General features: G+C 48.4%; 1 protein-coding gene across 2 annotated transcripts; it reads right to left on the bottom strand.

The window, feature by feature from the left end:
- Nucleotides 1-6368: 6368 nt before the first annotated feature.
- Nucleotides 6369-11198, bottom strand: LOC105699926 (feline leukemia virus subgroup C receptor-related protein 2). Of its 2 annotated transcripts, none has more exons than XM_012425373.2 (7): nucleotides 10644-11198; nucleotides 9904-10135; nucleotides 8645-8882; nucleotides 8111-8322; nucleotides 7334-7437; nucleotides 7157-7267; nucleotides 6369-7012 (listed from the first exon to the last, which is right to left on the bottom strand). In XM_012425373.2, the coding sequence occupies exons 1-7, from the start codon at nucleotides 10853-10855 to the stop codon at nucleotides 6694-6696; spliced, it is 1428 nt and encodes a 475-aa protein (XP_012280796.1). In that variant the 5' UTR covers nucleotides 10856-11198; the 3' UTR covers nucleotides 6369-6693. The 2 variants fall into 2 exon arrangements, with proteins under 2 accessions (XP_012280796.1, XP_012280797.1); XM_012425374.1 differs by lacking the exon at nucleotides 10644-11198 and adding an exon at nucleotides 10136-10477 and having other exon boundaries at nucleotides 9904-10040.
- Between the last annotated feature and the right edge of the window lie 8260 nt (nucleotides 11199-19458).

Below are 19458 nucleotides of genomic sequence, written 5' to 3'. Positions count from 1 at the left end.
TTTCGCGTTTCATCGAACGTCGAGTGCTCGTGCCTGCAGAGGAAAACGTGTCACCAACTCTTTAAAGAAGCAACGAGCCGTATTTCACCGCGTTTTGCTTACTCTCCTTTCGTCCCAGTGGACCGAGAGGTCCCTTAACGAAACGTATTCTCGATGCCCATGAAAAAAGTCCCACACACCTTCAAACATAATTTCCAAGGGTCTCAGAAGAGTCGTCATACCTCTACCACCCTGTTCCAAAATTTCGGACCCCACGTCTTGCCATTTAACCCCCGCTAAAAAATCCATATCTCCAAATTTATCGTCAACTTGCCCACAGGGGATACTTCACTGAAATTAATTTCCTACCCCGTGAAAAAAGTTCATTGAACCAAAGAAAGAATAATTTGGCTCGAATAAGTAGTTACAATCCCGAATAAACGTCTCATCCAATTTATTCGATTTTATCCGAGTTAAATAATTCTTCCAATTGACAAAATATTTATTTAGTACCGTTCAAACCTCTGGTTCGACGAACATGTTTTGTCCAGTGTCCCAAAAGAACAAGGGCTCAACCGGCGGGTACATCTCTGTCCTCTAAACTCGGCCGATTTACATAGTTGTCGAGCTGCAAACCCGTAAATTGTACTCTGCAGCCTCGTTAAGTCTGCATAAAGTCGCCGTTCCCCGGTGTTTTCGGCTTCCCGATAAACGTCGATCGCTTAATCCGGGTGGTAAAATGATGTCGCCACATCGGGGACACGGGGAGATTGGAAACCGTTTTGAGGGCACAACGGGGCGAGGGAGCGAAACGAAAGGCTTTTTCCAGAGGGCAAAGGAGGCCCGCGGCTCGCAGCTGGAGCCAAGGGAATTTCTACGTGGGATTTCTTTTTGTCGTCTCCACATGCAGGTTGACGCAGCGACCGATCAATGGTCCCTTTGCGAGGAAAGCTCTTTCGGAGCGACGTCCACGTCCTCGCCGGGACGAGAGGTCGCCACCTTCGGTGGCCACTTCGGAGAATATCGCATAGAATATCGCTAGTCCCGGTATATCCACCGTTTCCTCTCGACGGCTATTTCGGCTGACGTACGAATAATATCAGCTGTCAGACACAGTCCGATTCCCAGTCACGCCTCTAATTATCTAACGCGTCGATTCCCTCGATTGGCAATACGCGGGAGACCCCGACGAGCCACTTCGATCGACGGTTGCGTTGCACGTCCGTTTGTGCACGTTTCGACGCTGACAGGTGCAACGGTGCCTTTACAAACAACGAATAGCAGACGGATGCGACTTTCGGCTCAAACCGTCGAAATACGCGCAATAGAGGAGAAAGTGACGAGCCTCGACTTTATCGAGCGATTGGGATCGTCCTACCGCGGTCCGGCTTTGATCGAATCCCGGTCAATGAAAATCTCCCCCCCGAGTCTATTCCGCATTTTAATTCGTTATTTAACCCGACCGCGGCAAAAAGAAAGGGTTGGTAATATCACCGAACACGGCGGGAAGCCGTTCAATTGAATTAATAGCCGCGGTTGATTTTTATTACGTTTATATCGATCTCCCGCGGTGGCTGTGTCGCTTAATTTGCCGGAAAAGTTACCCGACCAAGTTTTAAACTCGCGGTTGACCGTCTGCCATTTTCGCCGTTTTTCAGGACGCGAATTAGATGCGCGTCTGTGGGGACTTTTCTTGGAGAAATTTTTCGTCTTCGGTAGGTGTCAACGGGGGCAATTGCTAATCGATCGGGATCATTTTGGGAAATTAGGAATATGGGTGACAACGAGTCGTGGGATCTTCTTCTCGTCGCTAATGTCGCAGACGCGGAACCGCGTCCTCGAATTCACCGCCTCGCCACGCCTTGGAAACTTAGAGGGCTTGGAATTTGCGAGTGTCTCACATTTGGATTTAGAATTTCCTCGCGTTCAACATCTGGACTTAGAATTTGCGAGCACATTATGCGTGCAGGCATTACACGCCAGCAGACGCTCTAGGGGAAAACTTGTGCGGCGCCTTGCGAATTTGCGAGCGCGCCGGCATGGCAGCTCCTCCACCCTCGATCGAGGCCTTAATGTCGCTTTTCGATCGATTCGATTTACGCCCTTATGTCGAGATAACGTGTCCGGGACATATTTTCACTCCCCTGGAAGGAAATACAAAAAAGAAAATATCACATTTCGCTTAGAAACGTTGTTTGTTAGACCCGTCGAGGAGGGGCACTCGCGAAGAAGAGATTTTCGATTATAGAAACGTTTTCCCCACCGACTTTCTCTGTTTTTATAAAAAGGATTTGCATTTTTTAAAAGCAGTCCGCGTTATACACGGTCCTGCCTGCCATCTACGGTAATCTGATACACGAAACCGGAAACCCTTCAAAAGGGAATTCCATCTCACGTCCGAAAAGCGAAGCCGCCCCATTCCTAAATCCATTTAAGCTTTTTGCTATGCGGTAGCGTCTATCCAGGTAAAATCAAATCATGAGCTCATCCTCTTCGGGAACGAAAAGTGACCACGATGATTTCTTTAGGCGGTCACTCGTTTTCCTTTTCCTCGCCCTTTTCCTTCTCCCTGTCGCCATACGCGTGTCGCGGAATTATATTAGAATTTTTAATTTACGTCTCGACGTAACGTTATCGTTTAAAAGTATCGCTCTACGCGATTTAGTAACGGTCGTATTAACGAGAAATGTTATCGAGATTAAAATGTAAAATAATCGTCGACGGGAGCCGACGTGTAACGTGGGGTTCGCCCCTGCTTTGAGTACTCTTTGTCCGTTCAATTTGAATATAATTCACGTGAAACGACACAGAGGCGTAATGTTTCGAATAGCGTGGCTCGTTCCCACTAAAATTCCAATGTCCGTAGAGTTTTGTCGGTGGGAATCGTCCCGGTTTTCACGGCAGGATCAACGCGCTCCGCCGAGGTGCGATTATTACCGCAACTTTCGGTTAAAAAAAACCCTGTAAACATTTATTCCTCCCCGTAAAGGTGACGCGAAGTGAGACCTGGAAAATCCAGCCAACGGAAACACCAGCGAGCACGTAACGCGTTGTCGCAGTTAAACGTTCTTTCCCAGAGCGGTTTTTAAAACGCGTAGCTTGAAATATGGAGGAGTACCGGGGAATACTTCAGAAATTACGTGCACGGTTTTGCGCGTTCTCGCATTTTTCCTCACGGGGCCGTTTGTGCATTTACAGCGGAACATTGGCGAAAGAAAGTTAACGAAACTCGTCGCGTTGTAAAACTGAAATACGTCTCGACGCGCGTTCCATGTTCGCGAGGAACGCAATGTCGAATTGTTTGCTCAACAATTGAATGAGTTAAGAATGCCCGATGAAAATATATACGATTAACATCGATCTGGAAGGAACAAAGACGAGTTGCAGAATTAAAGTCCGCCTTGACGCGGGTTTTATGCTCGCAGGAAATGCAATGGCGAATTGTTTCCTTCAAAATTGAGCGAGTTAAGGACGGCAGATGAAAATATACACGGTTAACATCGATCTGGAAGGAATAAAGACTTTGGTCCTGAGGGCATTCCCGGGAAATAAAGGTAATTTGTGAATGAAACCGGACGCGCCGCACCTCTTGAGGACGGGCAGAGATAGTTAATCACCGGTAGTAACTCGGTTCGGGGAGGGTTTTTCTTTACAGCGGGCGTAAGATCAAAAGGAAACGGAGCTCCTGGCCGGTCTTTTTGTTTTCCTTGCGAATGTAACATCTTTTAAACCGATTTGAATTACTTTTCACTTCAAAGGTGCACTCTGGACGGGCAGGTGTACATACGTATACCACCGTATACATATGTACGCGTACATGCAGTTGCTCGGTGAGACTACTTTGAGCGGAGAGAAGTCCCACTGGTCTAATATAGGAGGAGCGCGGAATGGAGCTCGTTATTAGGGACGATTTTGTTGGTTTGCGGCACGCGATATTAAAGCCAATGAAAGGAGGCGAATAACCACGCGCGAAAGAAAATTAACGATATTACCCGCGCCCGGGATTCCGGAGGTTTATAAACCGCGGAGGAATCCGCGAGCGCGCCGTACCGGCCCTCGAAAAGCGTTCCTTCCTTTCATTCCGCACCTGTAGGGCCGGACTTTTTGGAGCGTGGCGAAAGCTTGCTCTTACGTACATTTGCAGCCTACCGCATTCTCGTCTAACAATGCCGGGAGCCGTAAATCATTCTTTCCCGGTAATTCTCAAAGGGGCAGCCTCCGTACTAACACGACTCGCCGACCACATCGGAGCTCGAGTCGCAAGGATTCCGCTCGGAAATTTACAGAAACCCGGACGTCCGGAAATACTCTTCGCGGATGCTCCCGATGAGGGGCTCGTCCTTTTTATAAAGGACTATACTTTTTATAAAGGACTATACTTGGCATTATCTTTTCTCTCACCTTTAGAAGACGATGAACCGACGCGCTCGTGGAGGGCTCTTCGGCGAGATGGCAAATCGGATTCTGCATTTTGAAAAGGTTTCGTCAAGTGCTGCGTCTAGGGCTCGTTCGAGCTTTCGATGCTGATGGTGGAAATTCGACCAGACCAGGAAAGGGCTCGTGCTCTTTGGAGCCCGTAGGGTTTTCCCTTTTCTTCTCGACCTTCGCGTATTTTTGAGTTTGCCTCTGGTGCCAGGTCTCGGCGAAACGCAGGAGATTGGTACACCTGGTGAACGAAAGGCTAAATCGCTCAGGGCACTTTTAGAATTTTATCCGACGTGCCTTTCTTCATTTTCACGTGCTTTACTGTAATCGGGTTAAATGGGCGTGGTGCTAAAATATGAACAGTCGGAATTTACAGTGGGATAATTAATGTTCAGGTAATTAACATTAGGAGAATCGCGTTTCTCCAAATTTTAGGAATGTTTTCTATTTCTTACAGTTGTTTCATTTTTAAATATATAACTCGATATTTTCTTCCCCCTTTTCGCGTTATACCCGTGCTCCGTGACACGAGACGTAAAGAGTCATCGCCTCGGGGAACGTAACTCGATTACCGAGGTCTCGTAATCAGTTAACGTACGGGAAACTAAGAAACGTCGGCTCCGATGCATCCGAGTAATGAATATTTATACTAACCCCCGCCCTCGTAAAGGTCCTCGGTCGAGGGAAGGCGTTCTTCGAGATCCTTACGGATACAATCCGGTTTATTGTAAAACCGCATAACGAGGTCTCGTTCTACAAAATGCGGAGGATCCGCGCGGACACGCTCGTATCCGAACAAAGCGTCGTACGTAACGACGCACTCCGCCGCGTGCCATTATTGCTGCGGTTGTCGCATATCTGATTGTCGTATTGTGGGAAACGGTAGATAGGAGAAAATGTCATTCCTGAAGGTTCACCACGGTCGTCGCGCAGAATTCTCCGGAATCTTCCACCTTACAGGGTGGTTAAAAAATCTAGGAGGCCGCGCACTAGGGGTCGAAATTCCCGTAGGAGTCGAAATCGAAGGGGTTGCTCCGGAATTCCGTGGAAATCGAGGATCGTTGCGACTCTTGGTCGGGATTTCCCCGAAAGTCCAGCTTTTGGTCGCTATTTTAGGTGTTTGTTTTCGGGCCGGATCACGTCGCGTTGTCGGTAATATTTTTCCGAGTTACGTTCAAGGAGGGTGGTTTTAATACCGGGGCAAGGTTCAATTCGCCACCCGGTAGGCAATATCGCGCGGTTTCGTACTTTCGAAATAACTGGAGCTGGCAGGTTCTGAAGAGGGGCTCAGACTAAGGAGGCCGGATGTGGACCGGAGAAGTGCCGAATACACTTCATCGCTTACGCCGCGCTGAATCGCACCCCGTCATAAGGTCTGGGAACTTGTTAAGAGCCGGCGCTTTATGAAACGCGTATATTCTTTAAAAATGTTATTTTGTTTGTTAGGCGATCGCAACCCCGAGCGCGACCGGGAAAATAACGCAGGGGTTAAAGTATCCGCGGCTTCGCAATTACTCTAACGAGCTCACCTACTCGCATTTCCCTTGGCGTCCATTTTCCAAAAGTTCCTCTTGGACGTTTTTCCCCCCGTAAACGACGTAGAAGCGATGATAAGGGCACCTGGCACTTTTATTTTCATCTCCCAGGGAAGGGTCCGTCAAATTAGGAATCATATTTTGGACCGCGTATTTGGTATTCTCGAATTGAAAATTCTCGACGTCCATCGTACCGAAAATATCGACTACGGCCATGTCGGCATGCGCGTGTCACTCATTAGAGGATCGTTAATAAAACGTCGATAAAGTCGTCTGCACCGCTGGAACAAATGGCCCTTGAGATGCCAATCAATTTATATATTCGTTTTGTGCTATTAAATAACGCACTCGTGTACCCCAGCGATCGAAACGCCTCCCCAAGTGAGGTTATGTGCGCGGGCCAATTTTCGTGTTTTATTTCCAATCGGGTCGAGAATGGATATTTCTTTTATTTATCCGTAAACATTTCTAGCAGTATTTACTCGGTTTCGACGCATCTTTGAGTAGACGTTCGGGCATCGAAGATGAGCATTGATTAAAAGTAAACTTAACGTTAAATCGATACCAAGTATCGCGCTTGTACGGTGACTCGTAAAGCGAGTCTCGTCGTCATAATTGACGTATTTAATCTAACAATTAGTCGCATGCTAAACTCGGTGGATTCTTTTTGACTTAAATCGGAGTAAAGAGGATGGCAGAAGATAGCTCGAATGCGATCGCGATAGGTCGATCGAGCGATCGCAAGGGGCCGAAATTATGGATTTTGCCTCGCGGTGTCGGCTTCCTTTGTTGGCACACTTTGATACAAAGCTGCCCTTCTGGCATCTTGGCGTCTCTGCTCGTCCTTTGTTAACACCGTCAGAACGAAGCCGATCAGAAGCGCCGTACATAGGCCAGCGTGCACGACGACGTCTCCATAAACTTCCATTAGTTTGCCCAGGATTATGACCAGCACCATGCCATATACGTTATTTGCTATGTTCAGAAATCCTGTGGACACTCCCTCGGCTTCGGGATATGTATACTCGGCACACAGCTCGTAGCCCAGCGACAAATATCCAGACATGAAAAATCTGTAGCAGGGAATTTCCATCATCGCATTTACCTCCATCGAATCCGATCCACTGAGAAATGGCTTCGGGAAGGAAAAAAACATTTTTTCTCTCCTCCTCGTAAATCCTCGCGGCCTTTTAACGAGTGATTGCGCGAGTACATACCCAAGGAACATGGCCGATGCATATACCATCCATTTTAGTTCCAGATACAAGAAAACGGCGAAAAGAATCTGGCCGCACAGGGCCAAAAAGTAGACCGTCACGGCGGTTTCTCTGCAATAGTCGTGAAAAATGAGTACGGCGTCCTATTGGAACGGTAAAAATAATTAACGGACGTACTTGAACCTGTGCGTCTTGTCCAGGATCACGCCGAAGGTGACGGATCCCATCATCCCCATGACTACGATTGCTAATCCGATGCGACCTGCGTCTTTCTCGCCGTTCTGGAACGCGACAAAGGATGTACATAGAGTCTCGTGCAGGTGGATTTCCGTCAGGCGTTCATTAATGGCTCGTATTCACGACCTTCGCGTACAATGGGGCATGCCTCGTCGAGGGAACATTCGGAAAGGGCTTTACGCGGAAGGGGAGGTGCTTTTTGATCCGTACTTGCAGTCGACGGAGCGCGAGATAAAAAAACTTCGGATAGAGTTCGGTAAGTACCCGAGCGCGTGCTCCAGATTCTTTTACCGCGTTATCGGAACAGGCAAACGTGAATGGAGTTTCCTGTCTACCGTTGAAGGAACGACCGTGTTGGTAGAATAAACATTCGTCCGGAGAAAATTTACCAGGGAAGGGTTAAATCGATAATTTGTTGTTTCTTGATATCGAGCGATTCTCCATTAGTCGGATCTATCGATAACAATGGGGTCGATTTTCTTTGACGGTGCAGTAGAAAAGCGGAAGTCGCCTTGAATTCTTAGGGGTTAGGATGGGTAACTAGAGTGCCGAACTTTTTTTCTCGAGATTTTCTTTCGCTCGACAGGAAGGACGTTTAGGCGCGCCTAATCGAGTAAATGGACGCGACTCCGTTCTTCGCGTTCATTTCCGCTCCCACTCGGGAAGACATGCAGAGGGGAGCTTGTACTCTCGCGAATTACCGAATAACGGCTGTACCTCGAAATGTGTGAGGTAAATTTGATTGAGCAAAGTGGCAACGACGTTGAACGCCCCGATGTTCATGCCGTACGAGTTGCACAGAAGCAGGTAACTCTTGTTGGTGATCAGTCGTTTCATGGACCGAAGGAAGCTCTCCTTGGTGTCGTTTCGATTGGCCTTCTGAATGGCTCTCGTCTTGCTCGGCGGCAACTTTGGCTCATCCTGGAAAACTGTGATTATTTTAATTAATACCAGGACGGGGCGCGCACTAATTGGCAGAGGATAAAAAGGTGAGAATCTGAAGTAATGGAAAAACATTCGCGGAGAAGCGATTTAGATTCTGAGATCTACTGGCAATAAAATGTCGCTTTGATCGTTAGTCTTAAAAAAACTCCCGCCTTCGTTTACATCGGGCCAATTAATGTTTGAAGTAAATCCCGGGATGTGATTATCCGTGACGAGCGGATATAAATCCAGGGTTCGAAAAAACCTGGCTTGATTAGAATTATAAGTCAATCGGTGTTGTTTATCCCTTCCTCTGTTCAGACTCACATAGGACGACGAGGATGAATCCCACCGTGGTTATGACGGCGATGTACCAGTAAAGTCGCGACAGGTCTTCGCCGATGTCGTCCAGGTTTTCGTGGTTTCTGACGATAATCGGTGTTATTAAAAATCCGGCGGACACGCCTACCAATGTTCCAAAAATCCCAAGCGACGTGGCCGTTGAGAGCTCTCCTGCATCGAACCAATATGCCGCGAGGTGTCCGGGAACCGAGAGAATGAGCACCTGTTTTTGCAGGAAAGAAATCCAGTTGAAAGCTTGTGAATTCGGCGGTTTGGGGAAGAATTTTATGTCAGAAAATTCCGACCATGACGAGGGAAAAAAAGAGCAGTCGTGTATGCAAAATTTCGAGGGAACCTTGAAACGAGTGTGAGCAAAGTTCGGAGTGCCAGGAACTATTTTGGAGATTTAATATTTTTAGTCTGTGAGAGCGAAACCTTGAAATTTGTCACCGCCGCCATTTTGTAGGCAGCGATATTGCCGACTTGTTTAAACGATCGGAGCAATGGGAATGTTGTCCTATCCGAGTTATCTAAGATCGGTTCTGTATATAAAGCTGCGATTCACCTGACTCGCGAGTAATCTTCTTTGAGTAATCCGATCAACGATCAACAGCTCGACGAACTTCCGGAACTTCCGAAACTCGTATACTCTAGTTTTTAGCTGTACATTTAGAGACCTTCTAATTCTACGACCATTGACAAGTCGCAAGTTTCTCAACTTCGATACTCCCTCGAAATCGACCGAGACAGTTCCCACGTTAAAACATTTAGGGATGATTCCCTTAATGCGGGAATAACCCCGTCTAAGTAATCCGATTATCGCAACCCAATTCCGCAAGCTTTCCAACTTCCGAAAACGCGCGTACCTCGGCCTTCGACGTCGTTTTCAAAATTTCGTCACGATCAAGAATCGCGGGATCATTTTCCGCTCCTTGAACTGACTTGTCAGAAATTAGAGGAATTTTTTTTACCTGAATATTACCGTCCAGGTTTTTTTTTTCCCCCGGAAAAGACTACCGGCAAAAATCGAGACGGGCATTAGATATTTTTTGCGAGAGATTTTTACGAAGCCCCCAACAGGTGTCGCGTTATCTACAAATCGAGGGGGAGGGAAATTCAACTAAATGTTATTTTTTTTCTTATGGACGGCTGGATATTTCCAACGTTAATATAAGGAAGTAGAAAGATTCGAGCGAGAACGGAGAGTTAGGTTAGTAAACGAAGAGTTGTTATCGTAAAATTACCTGTGAGCTGGCGCCAAGGGACTGTCCAATAAACGTCACGTAGAATCTATCGGGTGCTACGGAGAAGATCTTCACCCAGGCTCCCAGGCAGCTTATAGAGCTGCCTAGGATCGCGGTCCATCTTAATCCAAACCGATCTATGAAGTAAGAAGCCGGGAATATCAGCGCTACGTAGTACAACATGTACGACAGAGCCGTCCAATCGACGGCTATGGACGACACGTTGTAATACCTTGAAAGAGAAATAAGAATATCAATTTGTCAGGATTAAGCCAGCTACAGCTGCCAAATATGACTCTTTTCACGTTGAACCATCGAGGAGACGGTATTTCGCTGTGCATCCATAACGCGTTTTCAAATAGTATCAGATAAGAGATCGACTTTCGTCCGAGCGAGTGGAGTCGACTCCAAACTTTCTTCGTTATCGGCGTGGAAACAACCCGACGTGCGAAATCTCAGTGTCTACACGGAGTCGTTGCACAATATTTGGCAAATGAGTGGCGTTTTTTCGCGTCTCTCGAAGAAGTTCCAACATGACGGCACGTTCGCCGAGCGACTCGAACGTCCGTCTTCTGCGACGCCCTCGGTGAATTATCGAGCGTAACCAAAGGCACACAGAACGGCGGACACTACCGATTCGCTCGGGTAACGCCGCGAATATTTGCTCTCACATCCATTCAGTGATTCAAGCGGAGAGTGACGCGTGGAAGAAAAATCTGCAAACCAAAGTAGATGTTTACCTCGAGACTATGTTCGATATTATCGAGTACTCGATCCACTGGAACGTGCTTCCTCCCGCGTAGAACATGAAGAGGGCCAAGATGAGCCACCTCCTATGGTACACCTTGAGAGGCAGAGAGTCGGTCTGGATCAAGTCGTTTCGCTTGACGATTTGAACGGCGTTTTTCTTGGCCTGGAGCTCCGCCTCCCTTTCCTTGGCCAGTCGGGTCATTTCTAGGGATCGCCTTTAAGTTCCGAAATTAGGAAAGGAAATCGGCAGGCGGTCTCTCGGCTGTCATCTCGCTCTTCTACACTAGCTGGCAGATCGGCCGACCATTGGCACTGGACTTCTTCCTACACTACACGGATTGTCACTCGGCGATCCTAGTTAGACATTCTCCTCCCACGCTGCCGGCTAGTTTTCCGTTTTTCTATAAAGAAAGACCGGTTGTTCCCTTCCTGCGACTCGACTAACTTTGGCAAGCGTCACGGTGAGTGATCGCGCGCGAGTGCGACGAGTGTCTCTGACCGAAGCCGATCGAAGCTTTTCCTTATCGGAGCTTCTCCCCGATAGCGCGCCGTATGGCCCGCGAGAACGCTTTGCGCCTTTTCAACATCGGGATTGTTATCAGTCACCTGAGTTCGACGGATTCGGAGATCCTGATTACCGATGGTAATTTTCGAGAGGTTGGTTGGCGCTCTTTGGGCGTTTTGCGGAAACGAATCGGCGGTTTTGGGTGGTTTCGATCCCTCGACGTCGAAACGACGGAACGACCCAGGGACCGTCTTCTCTCGTTGATCGAGTTTACTGGCCGCATTGCGCTCTTTCGACGCAACGACGAGACTCGGCTCCTCCGGGATGGGAGTAAGTGCTCGTCCGTTGGAGACAACGAGGGTCCCCTCGTGGAAGATGATTTGTCCGTTTCGGTGATAAGGGCCCAAGTGGCGACACGCGGTTAAACGGGACTTCTCAATTCAGAGCGCGACTCTCGGTTAAGGCGACCTTCGATCTTATCACTCGCGGTTCTCCTCTCGGCAGGAGCGACGCGGCGCCATTTTCCACGTCGGACGACGTCTAGGGATAAAAATGGGGAAACGACGGATGGCCGGTCTTCTTGATGTTTGGATGTTTCCTTCTTCTAGGGGTAATTAATTTTCGGGGTGCGGTTTTACCCGGGGCTGTTGAATAAACAGGGTCCTTGCGCTCTCGAGACCCGGAGGAAGGACGATCCAGGATGTACTGCATGAACGGAGACATGTAAATCACTTCGAGGAAGGTGTCTGCCGCTCCCTGACGGTGACGTCAGTGTCTGCGAACCATTGTGGAAAAATCGTAAATTTATTTGGAGGCGACGCCGTCTTCCGGGAGGAAGATATTTATTCAGCAGCTGCGAGTGGTTGTTCACGGTTTAAGCGGCGCGTACGCTCCGGTGATGGGACACTCGAAATACCCGTCTTTATGATTTATCGATGCCGATTAAGTCGATCGAGATGGGAAACGAGCGTGTCGGTGGATCCCGCCGATAAGTATATCGATTATACGTTAAACGTTCCGGGAAAATAGAAAGGAAAGGGAGACGGGACTTTACGTGCAGAGGAGATCGAATCGAGGAAAGATGATCCAGGAAAGATGTCGAAGAGATCGAGGAAAAATTGTTTTGGAGGGGCACGATTTTTGAGAGAGCAAACCGAAGATAGGTAATCCAGGAAAGAAATCCAGAAAATTGAGAGCATGCAAAAGTTTGATTCGTTTCGGAGAGCTGACTTTTGAGAGGAAATCGAGGAAGGAGAATCGAGGGGCAGAAAAATTTGGAATTCTTTTGGAAAGCTCGATTCACGAGGGAGAGATCGGAGAGGATCGATGCGGTCCTCGTTTTGAGTCGTCTCGTATAGAACGAAGCTTCCGGTTATGCAATCTGCATGGTTCATAGGCGGTACTTTGGAGCTCGGAGATACCGTCCCCTCATCCGAGCTAATGTGCTACCTCTTTCATAGTTATTAGCATAACCGAATAAGCTACATTAGCGGAGCAGCAAGAGGTGGTTCCTTTTAGCCTCGACCGCGGACACTGGCCCGGCTAGAATCTTGAGACGTCACTTAACCAACTTAATCCGGAATTAACTTAGCTGTGGTTCACTTACACCCCTGATGAAGTATGCCGCAACAATGACGTTTGGTCTATTAAATCTCGCGGCCACCGAGTTAGGCTGATCGAATTATCTTTGAAAACTTAACCACCACTCGCGCTACGGTCTCGTCCTTCGCGATCAATCGACCCTTCGTCTTCGACCTCGGCATGCTGTGTAGAGTACCGCGCCAAATACATACACTCGGGCTTATAACCGGGATTAACAAGCGCGGCACAGACACGCAACTCTCGTTCCTCATTACTACTCATTAACCCGACACGTCAGATGGGACCAATGATACTTTTCCTGGAATCGAAGTAACGGAAATTTTATTCGTCATGTACGATTTCCAATTTTCCTCCGTTTAATGAGGAAGTTTATCAGCGCGGGACAGATCATTGCCAACCGGTCGAGGACGATTCCTTCGCGAAATTGCAGGTGTCGAGGATAGAGAAACTCGAAATTGGCACATCGAGGATGGGACGGCGGTTACCGTTTTGCCATAATTAGTCAAGAGCGATCTCAAGACTTAGGGTTAATTACGGGGAGGGACCATTCTTGAGTTTCGCGCGGTTCGAGCGGCCGGGATTAATTGGTGCGTTTTGATTCCCTCGACGTGGTAACCGATGGAGAAAAAGGTACGACGGCACAAGTTGCTCGCTAATTATAAGTTTGCCGGCACGTGGCTGCTCGTTAGACGCTTCACGCATAGCGATCGCGGCGTGTCGAGGCTTCTCCGGTAATTGGCACGCTCCGTCGCGACGGCTCGAGATGTTTCCGTTATTCTCCCTTATTTTTCTTATTTCCCTTTATTTGTCTTTATTCCTACATTTGAGGTGCTCCTGGGTACCAACCTCGGATTTCCTCCGGGGTCTTTACCCCGAAATTAGATCATACAACGCATTTATGGGAAGCAAGTCTCGTTGTCTTACAGGCAGCGGTGATCGCAGAATCGTCTTTGCTAATCATTCGCCTCGGTAAAATGGTATCGACTCTTCGTTTCCATATTTCCAAGGAGTGGAATACAAGGAAAGGGGGAAAAGATTCACCATGGGCCGAGAAGTCTAGCCGCGGAGGTTCGGCGCTCGTGGAAAGCGACCTCGACGGTAAACGGCGTCCCCGAAAGCAATTTCGTTCCCCATAACGAGGTTTTGCGCTCTTCGCGGACGAGCGATGACCGAATCCTGATTGCTGCCGTTGATTGTTGCCGGCGTTTCAAGTGGGAACGAGTCGGATCGACGTTTGCCGTCGAATTAACGGGCCTCCCTTGTGCCGGATTTCTTTAAAATTAAACCGCGCTCGGTTGTTCCTCAATGCTACTCGTATCGCGTTTGAAATCGAAGGGCAAGCTTTTTTGCAATGTCGAGCAGAATCCGCGAAAACGTCGTCGCCGCTCGAAAAGTTGGATTTTTAGACTCCGCACTTTTTGACGAATTACGAATTTATTTAAAATTATAACCATATTCGATCGTTTCTGTCGTTCTAAAAATCGAAGGGCAAGCTTTTTTGCAACGTCGAGCAGAATCCACGAAAACGTCGTCGGCCGCTCGGAAAGTTCGATTTTTAGACACTTTTGTCGAGCGAGGAATTTATTTAAAATTAAACCGTATTCGATTGTTTCTGTCGTTCTAAAGGCAAGCTTTCTCGTCGCTCGAATGGCAAGCTTTTGTCGCGATACTGAATGCACGGTAATGTCATTGCCGCTCAAAAAGTGCAACTCTCCGAGCTAGAATATATACGCAAGGTCGTTCAAAGATGCCGGATTAAGCTCAGGTATTTTGGTTGAAGCTTAAGCGAGCTTCTGGTTGAACTTGCGGATCTCATGCTCCGTGACCGGAGGACGGCATCGGAGAAGCTCGATGGGCCCGTGAGCTTAACCGAGCGCCCGCTCGCGCTTCGAATGAAAATAGTGTCCCCAAGAACGCTTTTCCGAGCTTAATCGAAAGGTCGTCGGGGAAACGACTCGGTCGACCGAGAGTAAAAGGCACTTCGAGCCCGAAAGTTGGACCGGGGCGAAGTTTGTCCCGGATCGTTAGGAGCGATGCGCCGGCATAAAGGCCGGGATAAGGGATCGAGTTATGCAGACGAGATATCGAGCGAGAAGAGAAAAGTGACGCGTCCATGACGGGACGCATTTAACCGACGTGACGATTTGCTCGAAAATGAAACGCATCGAGAGCAGCCCGACTCCAAAGGAGAGACATATTCCTATAACGGGGAATTCATTTTTGACGAGAACGAATTTCACTCCGCGAAATGGCTGTCCGATGATCCAGCGAACGCCTCGGGTATGAACCGTCCAGAACGGAAGCATATCTTTGGCCGGAACTGTTGAAACGTACCCAGCGGGTTTGGGAATGCAAACATTAATTCTCGCTTCGGTTAGGCTAGAAATAAGTGGTGAGTGGATCGCTTTGAGAAACCTACTTTTGAAATCAAGGTTAACATTTACTGATAAGCCCAGGGCCATGGTTCCGTACAGGAAAAGCGTAGGAAAATCAAATACAATCGGTACAACCCCTTGTGATAGGGCTGTGAAAATGTCCCAACGGGATGTCCATCGCAACAATCTTAAATATTCATTCATAGGCTGTTAATGAATTCTTCTTAGGCTTCAATACAAATTTAGAAATAAATCTTAATTTTATAGAAATTTCGTTGCGCGGTAGAGAAAAGCTTTTCTGAGGTATCTATTCCTTTGATGTATCTAAGGGTAGAAAAAGTCTATTCGGTAGTACAACGACGACGAAGAGGAAAAATTAGAGTAAAAATAGAAATGAACGAGATGCGTCGGATCTTTCGTGTCAGGTGGTCCGGGAGATCGTCGGACGTCCCTCGGGAAGAGAGAGATCCGAATCCGTGGTCAAGGTCCGGGAGAGGAGGAAAGCGAGATCCCGGGCGCGTTCTGTGTTACGACGTGGCCGATTACACGTCGTTACCGCTCGAATAATCGGGAGGGTTACAGGGGCTTAATTTATCGCGCGACGTCCCTTGACCTGCATTGTGCTCGAAGGAAATTGTGTCGCGCGCGGTGCGCCGCCAATATCCCGGTTATGCCAATCGGCGGATATTATCTCATCTCTGTCCCTGGACCAGGCGCCCCCAGCCTCGCGCAATCTCGCCAGCCCGCTGCCATCTTTGAATCGGAGCGCTGCTTCTCCGGAAAGCTCGCGGAAAAAAGGAGCCTATGGACCCTTATCTTTGTTCCTACGTAACCTCGTAGCAGGGATTTTCATTAGACCGTTCCTTGTCCGGAAAAGCGGATTACGTCGGAATTCATTTCCGACCGCTTGGAGACTCTTTCGCGAGAACTCTATCGATACGCGATCGGCGCGACCGCGCCTCCTCTGGGTCGGTTCTTTCGCTTTTCCGACCCGGAAACAGGGAGGAGGAGAAGGAGGAAACGGCCACGTGCCCGTATTTCACGAACTCGACTTTATGGGACGCATCTTCTCAAACGCTCCGGGGAAATGCCGCGTATACGTTTTTTATGCCGCGCGTATAGTGGCCGCTTCGCGTAATCTCGAGAAATTATTCACGTCGCCGGACGACGTCGCTTTGGGAGAATTCTGAAGCTTTTCCGGGGTCTGATTTCGGTGGTACAATTTGGTCTGAGGGATTGAAGAAGATACCGATAGAGTTTGGATGAGTCGGAGGCGAATTGATTATTTTTACAGGGGTTTGTCGTATTTTGGAGCCTGACTCACCCCTTTGAGGACGCTTTCTAAGGCTTTCGTGTACTCGCTGCTTTTTGATTATTAATGCCAATAGTTTCAGGCATGTCTCAAAGAGCGTTCTCCCTGGAAAAGGGAAGTCATTTTCTTCCAGCCTTGTAGAAGCTGAAAACGCGCAGGAGCGCCGCGATGCCGGCTAAATTAATAGGATGCGCTCCCGATCCGGCGAGGAAGAGTACTAAGCACGGATCAACAATAAATAAGGAAAAATAAACGTTCTCCTGGTGCTGGAATAAATCTCGCGCTTTATTGGCTGCCTGCGAGCCTCCGGAGGAAACAAAGGGAGGAACAAGAAACGATTCAAAGGGAAGGAGCGCACGCCTCGTGAATGGCGAGGACGCGCCTTATGAAATCGGTTTTGTTAATTTCTTTCACGCGACGGGAATTTTCAATGAGAGCTAATTACTGGAATTTACGTCCTCGCGGTTTTGGACTTTTTCGGCAAATCGGCCATTCGTTGGCTGGAAATCTTCCCGGGAAATGGAAGCGCTTAAACGGTGTCGGTACTTCTCGACAGCGGTTAAACAACCTCGGCTTCTGCATAAGTAAGCCCTCGATAAAAAATTAGTATTCCTCCGCCCCTCGGCCAGCTCTCAAGGTGTTTGTACCCCCGTTCGCAAGAGGCCGAAAGGGGGAAAGAGCACTGCAATCGCAGTCCCCTGGGATGAATCCTCGCGGAGGGATTTAACCCCAAAATCAAGACGAAAGGGTTTTCAGCGACTATTCATCTCACGCGCGAACTCATTCGATCTCGCTCAATTGTTTCTATCCGGCTCTAAATACCCGGGAAAATTGCTTCCGGTATATTGCGACTTTTTTCCATTTCGAGTAATTTTCTCTGATTATATGTCGCTCTAATGTGGAGTGCTCAATTCTTCGCGGAACGCCGGGAATATTAACAGCCGCTCCGCAACATGAGGTTTTCCAAAGTGAAAAATGTACAGCCCGTTCCGCCGAGTAGCGGAGGATGAATTCAGGTTCTTTCTTTGGATTTCACGTTTTCATTTAGAATTTATTAACGCGACTCGCGGGGCAAGGTACGCGCGTACATTTTTTCTTCCCTTCTTGTTCCTCTTCGAGCGGTCAAAGATTACGCCATTACTCGTATTAATCTCCGCTCGTTCTCCCCGAATCGACCCAATCTTCGGCGGGACGAAGGGTTGAAACGTTCGAAAGATTGCCCTAAGTACCGCGATTTTTCCACATTTTTCCGGCGTTAAATAACGCTGACGAAGGGCGTTTTATCCATCTCGGAGACGGGGAAATTAATATTCGTCCGGCAGCGAGGGGATTTTCGGAATTGCAGAGAAGGAAATTATTAATTGCCGGTGCTCCTGGAGGGTCCAGGCGGCATGCGCGATTTTATTCTCAGACTTCACTTGGAGATGAATCCCGAAGGAAGCGGCCGCTTCGCGTTTCCGCTCCGGATGATTCGTCTCGCTTAGGCGAGGATTTTTCTCACACATCTCGCTCGCCGTGAAGATTCGACGATCGCGACTTAAATGGAACGAATCACGGATCGTCTCGGAAAATCGAAAGCTTTTCCGACTCGACTACTCTACGTTCTCATTCGGACGGAACCGAAATGCTGTCGCGAGTAGCTCCTTCCCTCGCCGCTGATTTGCATCCCGCGTGGATAGCAAAGCTTTCGACGCGAATCTCGCACCTGGAGGTAAGCATTATGTACGAGGCACGTAAAGTAACGTTTCGAACGAACGAGATTAGGAGCCGAGTTAGCGGTCGGCCACGCGCAAGTACTCGAGAACACGCATTTGTTATTCCGACACGGCTCCCTCTGATTCTCGTGCTTTCTGCCACTCCACTCTGCAGACCGAACTGGTGACGTCGTTGCCGGATGCTCTCGATTAATTGCGAGTGAATTTGCACCCGGGAGTATTAACCACCCTAGTTACCCTCTTTTGCAACAAAACAATGCCGACTCTTCTAGCGGCGGATTTCATTTTCTAATATTTTACATTGTCTTATCATATTTTATTTTATTCTCCTTTCGTGACAGTTCTAATTTTCTTCTAGTTAATCTTACGCTATTTCACTATGTCGACCGAATGCCCCACGTGGTTGCCGGGTGCTCTTCCCTTTCGATTAATCGAAGAAAAAAATTATTGAATTTGAGAATATTAATGGCACGACTGAACGACTTTTGAGATAAAAATTCCGAATCTTTTTGGGGCAGATCTCATATTACTTTATACTATTTTATTCCAATCCAGGTTGAGGACCTCTCGATATCCGAAGTCGCCGAAGAGGGATCGGTAGCGTCAGGTAGATCTCGATAAAGTTTATACTGCAGTCATTATCGCGATTGGCGATCGTAAAGCGAGGTCCACGTGCGGGCCGACGCGGGTCAAAACGAGGTCGCCAGCTAAATCGCGACGACCCCTTTATTTCGCGAACGAACCGCCACCGTCCATCACCTTTCCGACGGAAGTTCCTCGGAGGTGTAACCGTAGGTCGCGATCGAATCGATTCGGGCGACCTGCGATTCAATTTCGAAAAATAAGCGACGCTACCGAACGTCTCCACCACTTTCCGCGAAATAATTTTTTATAAACGCCTCAAAAGGCGAAAAAAATTCCCTTAGATGGGAAAAAATTCCTTTCGATCGCGACTCCTGGTTCGGCGAAATGGACTTGCGACTGCTAAACGGCGAAATCGACTCGCGATCGGGTCGACCGGTTCGGAAATGTATTGAAAAGTTAAATCGAGGCCGCCACGGCGAAGGGGATTCGCGAAACGCGCCCAAGTGCTCGAGTCCGAGGTTTCCTCTTTCTTCCCGTAACCGGCATCCCCTCCTCGGTGGAGTCCGCGAGACGAATGCGTTTACCAGGGAACTAGATCTACATAGATTCGAAAAGTTGTCAGTTTCGCAAAAGCGCGAGCACCGGTTCCTCGAGTTGGCCAACTCGGCCGATGCGACTTCGTTCCGCCTCGCGATTTCTCCGCGATTTCGT

Source organism: Orussus abietinus, unplaced genomic scaffold (genome assembly GCF_000612105.2).
Source record: "Orussus abietinus isolate OABI.00-Male unplaced genomic scaffold, Oabi_2.0 scaffold19, whole genome shotgun sequence".
Taxonomy (NCBI): domain Eukaryota; kingdom Metazoa; phylum Arthropoda; class Insecta; order Hymenoptera; family Orussidae; genus Orussus; species Orussus abietinus.
This window is presented reverse-complemented; position numbering and strand designations above follow the sequence as displayed.

Coding starts and splice junctions, on each gene's coding strand:
- LOC105699926 (XM_012425373.2), bottom strand. CDS start 10,855: ATGACCCGACTGGCCAAGGAAAGGGAGGCGGAGCTCCAGGCCAAGAAA. Junction 8,883..9,903: donor CCCTTGGCGCCAGCTCACAG/GTAATTTTACGA, acceptor CTGCAAAAACAG/GTGCTCATTCTCTCGGTTCC. Junction 8,323..8,644: donor ATTCATCCTCGTCGTCCTAT/GTGAGTCTGAAC, acceptor AAATAATCACAG/TTTTCCAGGATGAGCCAAAG.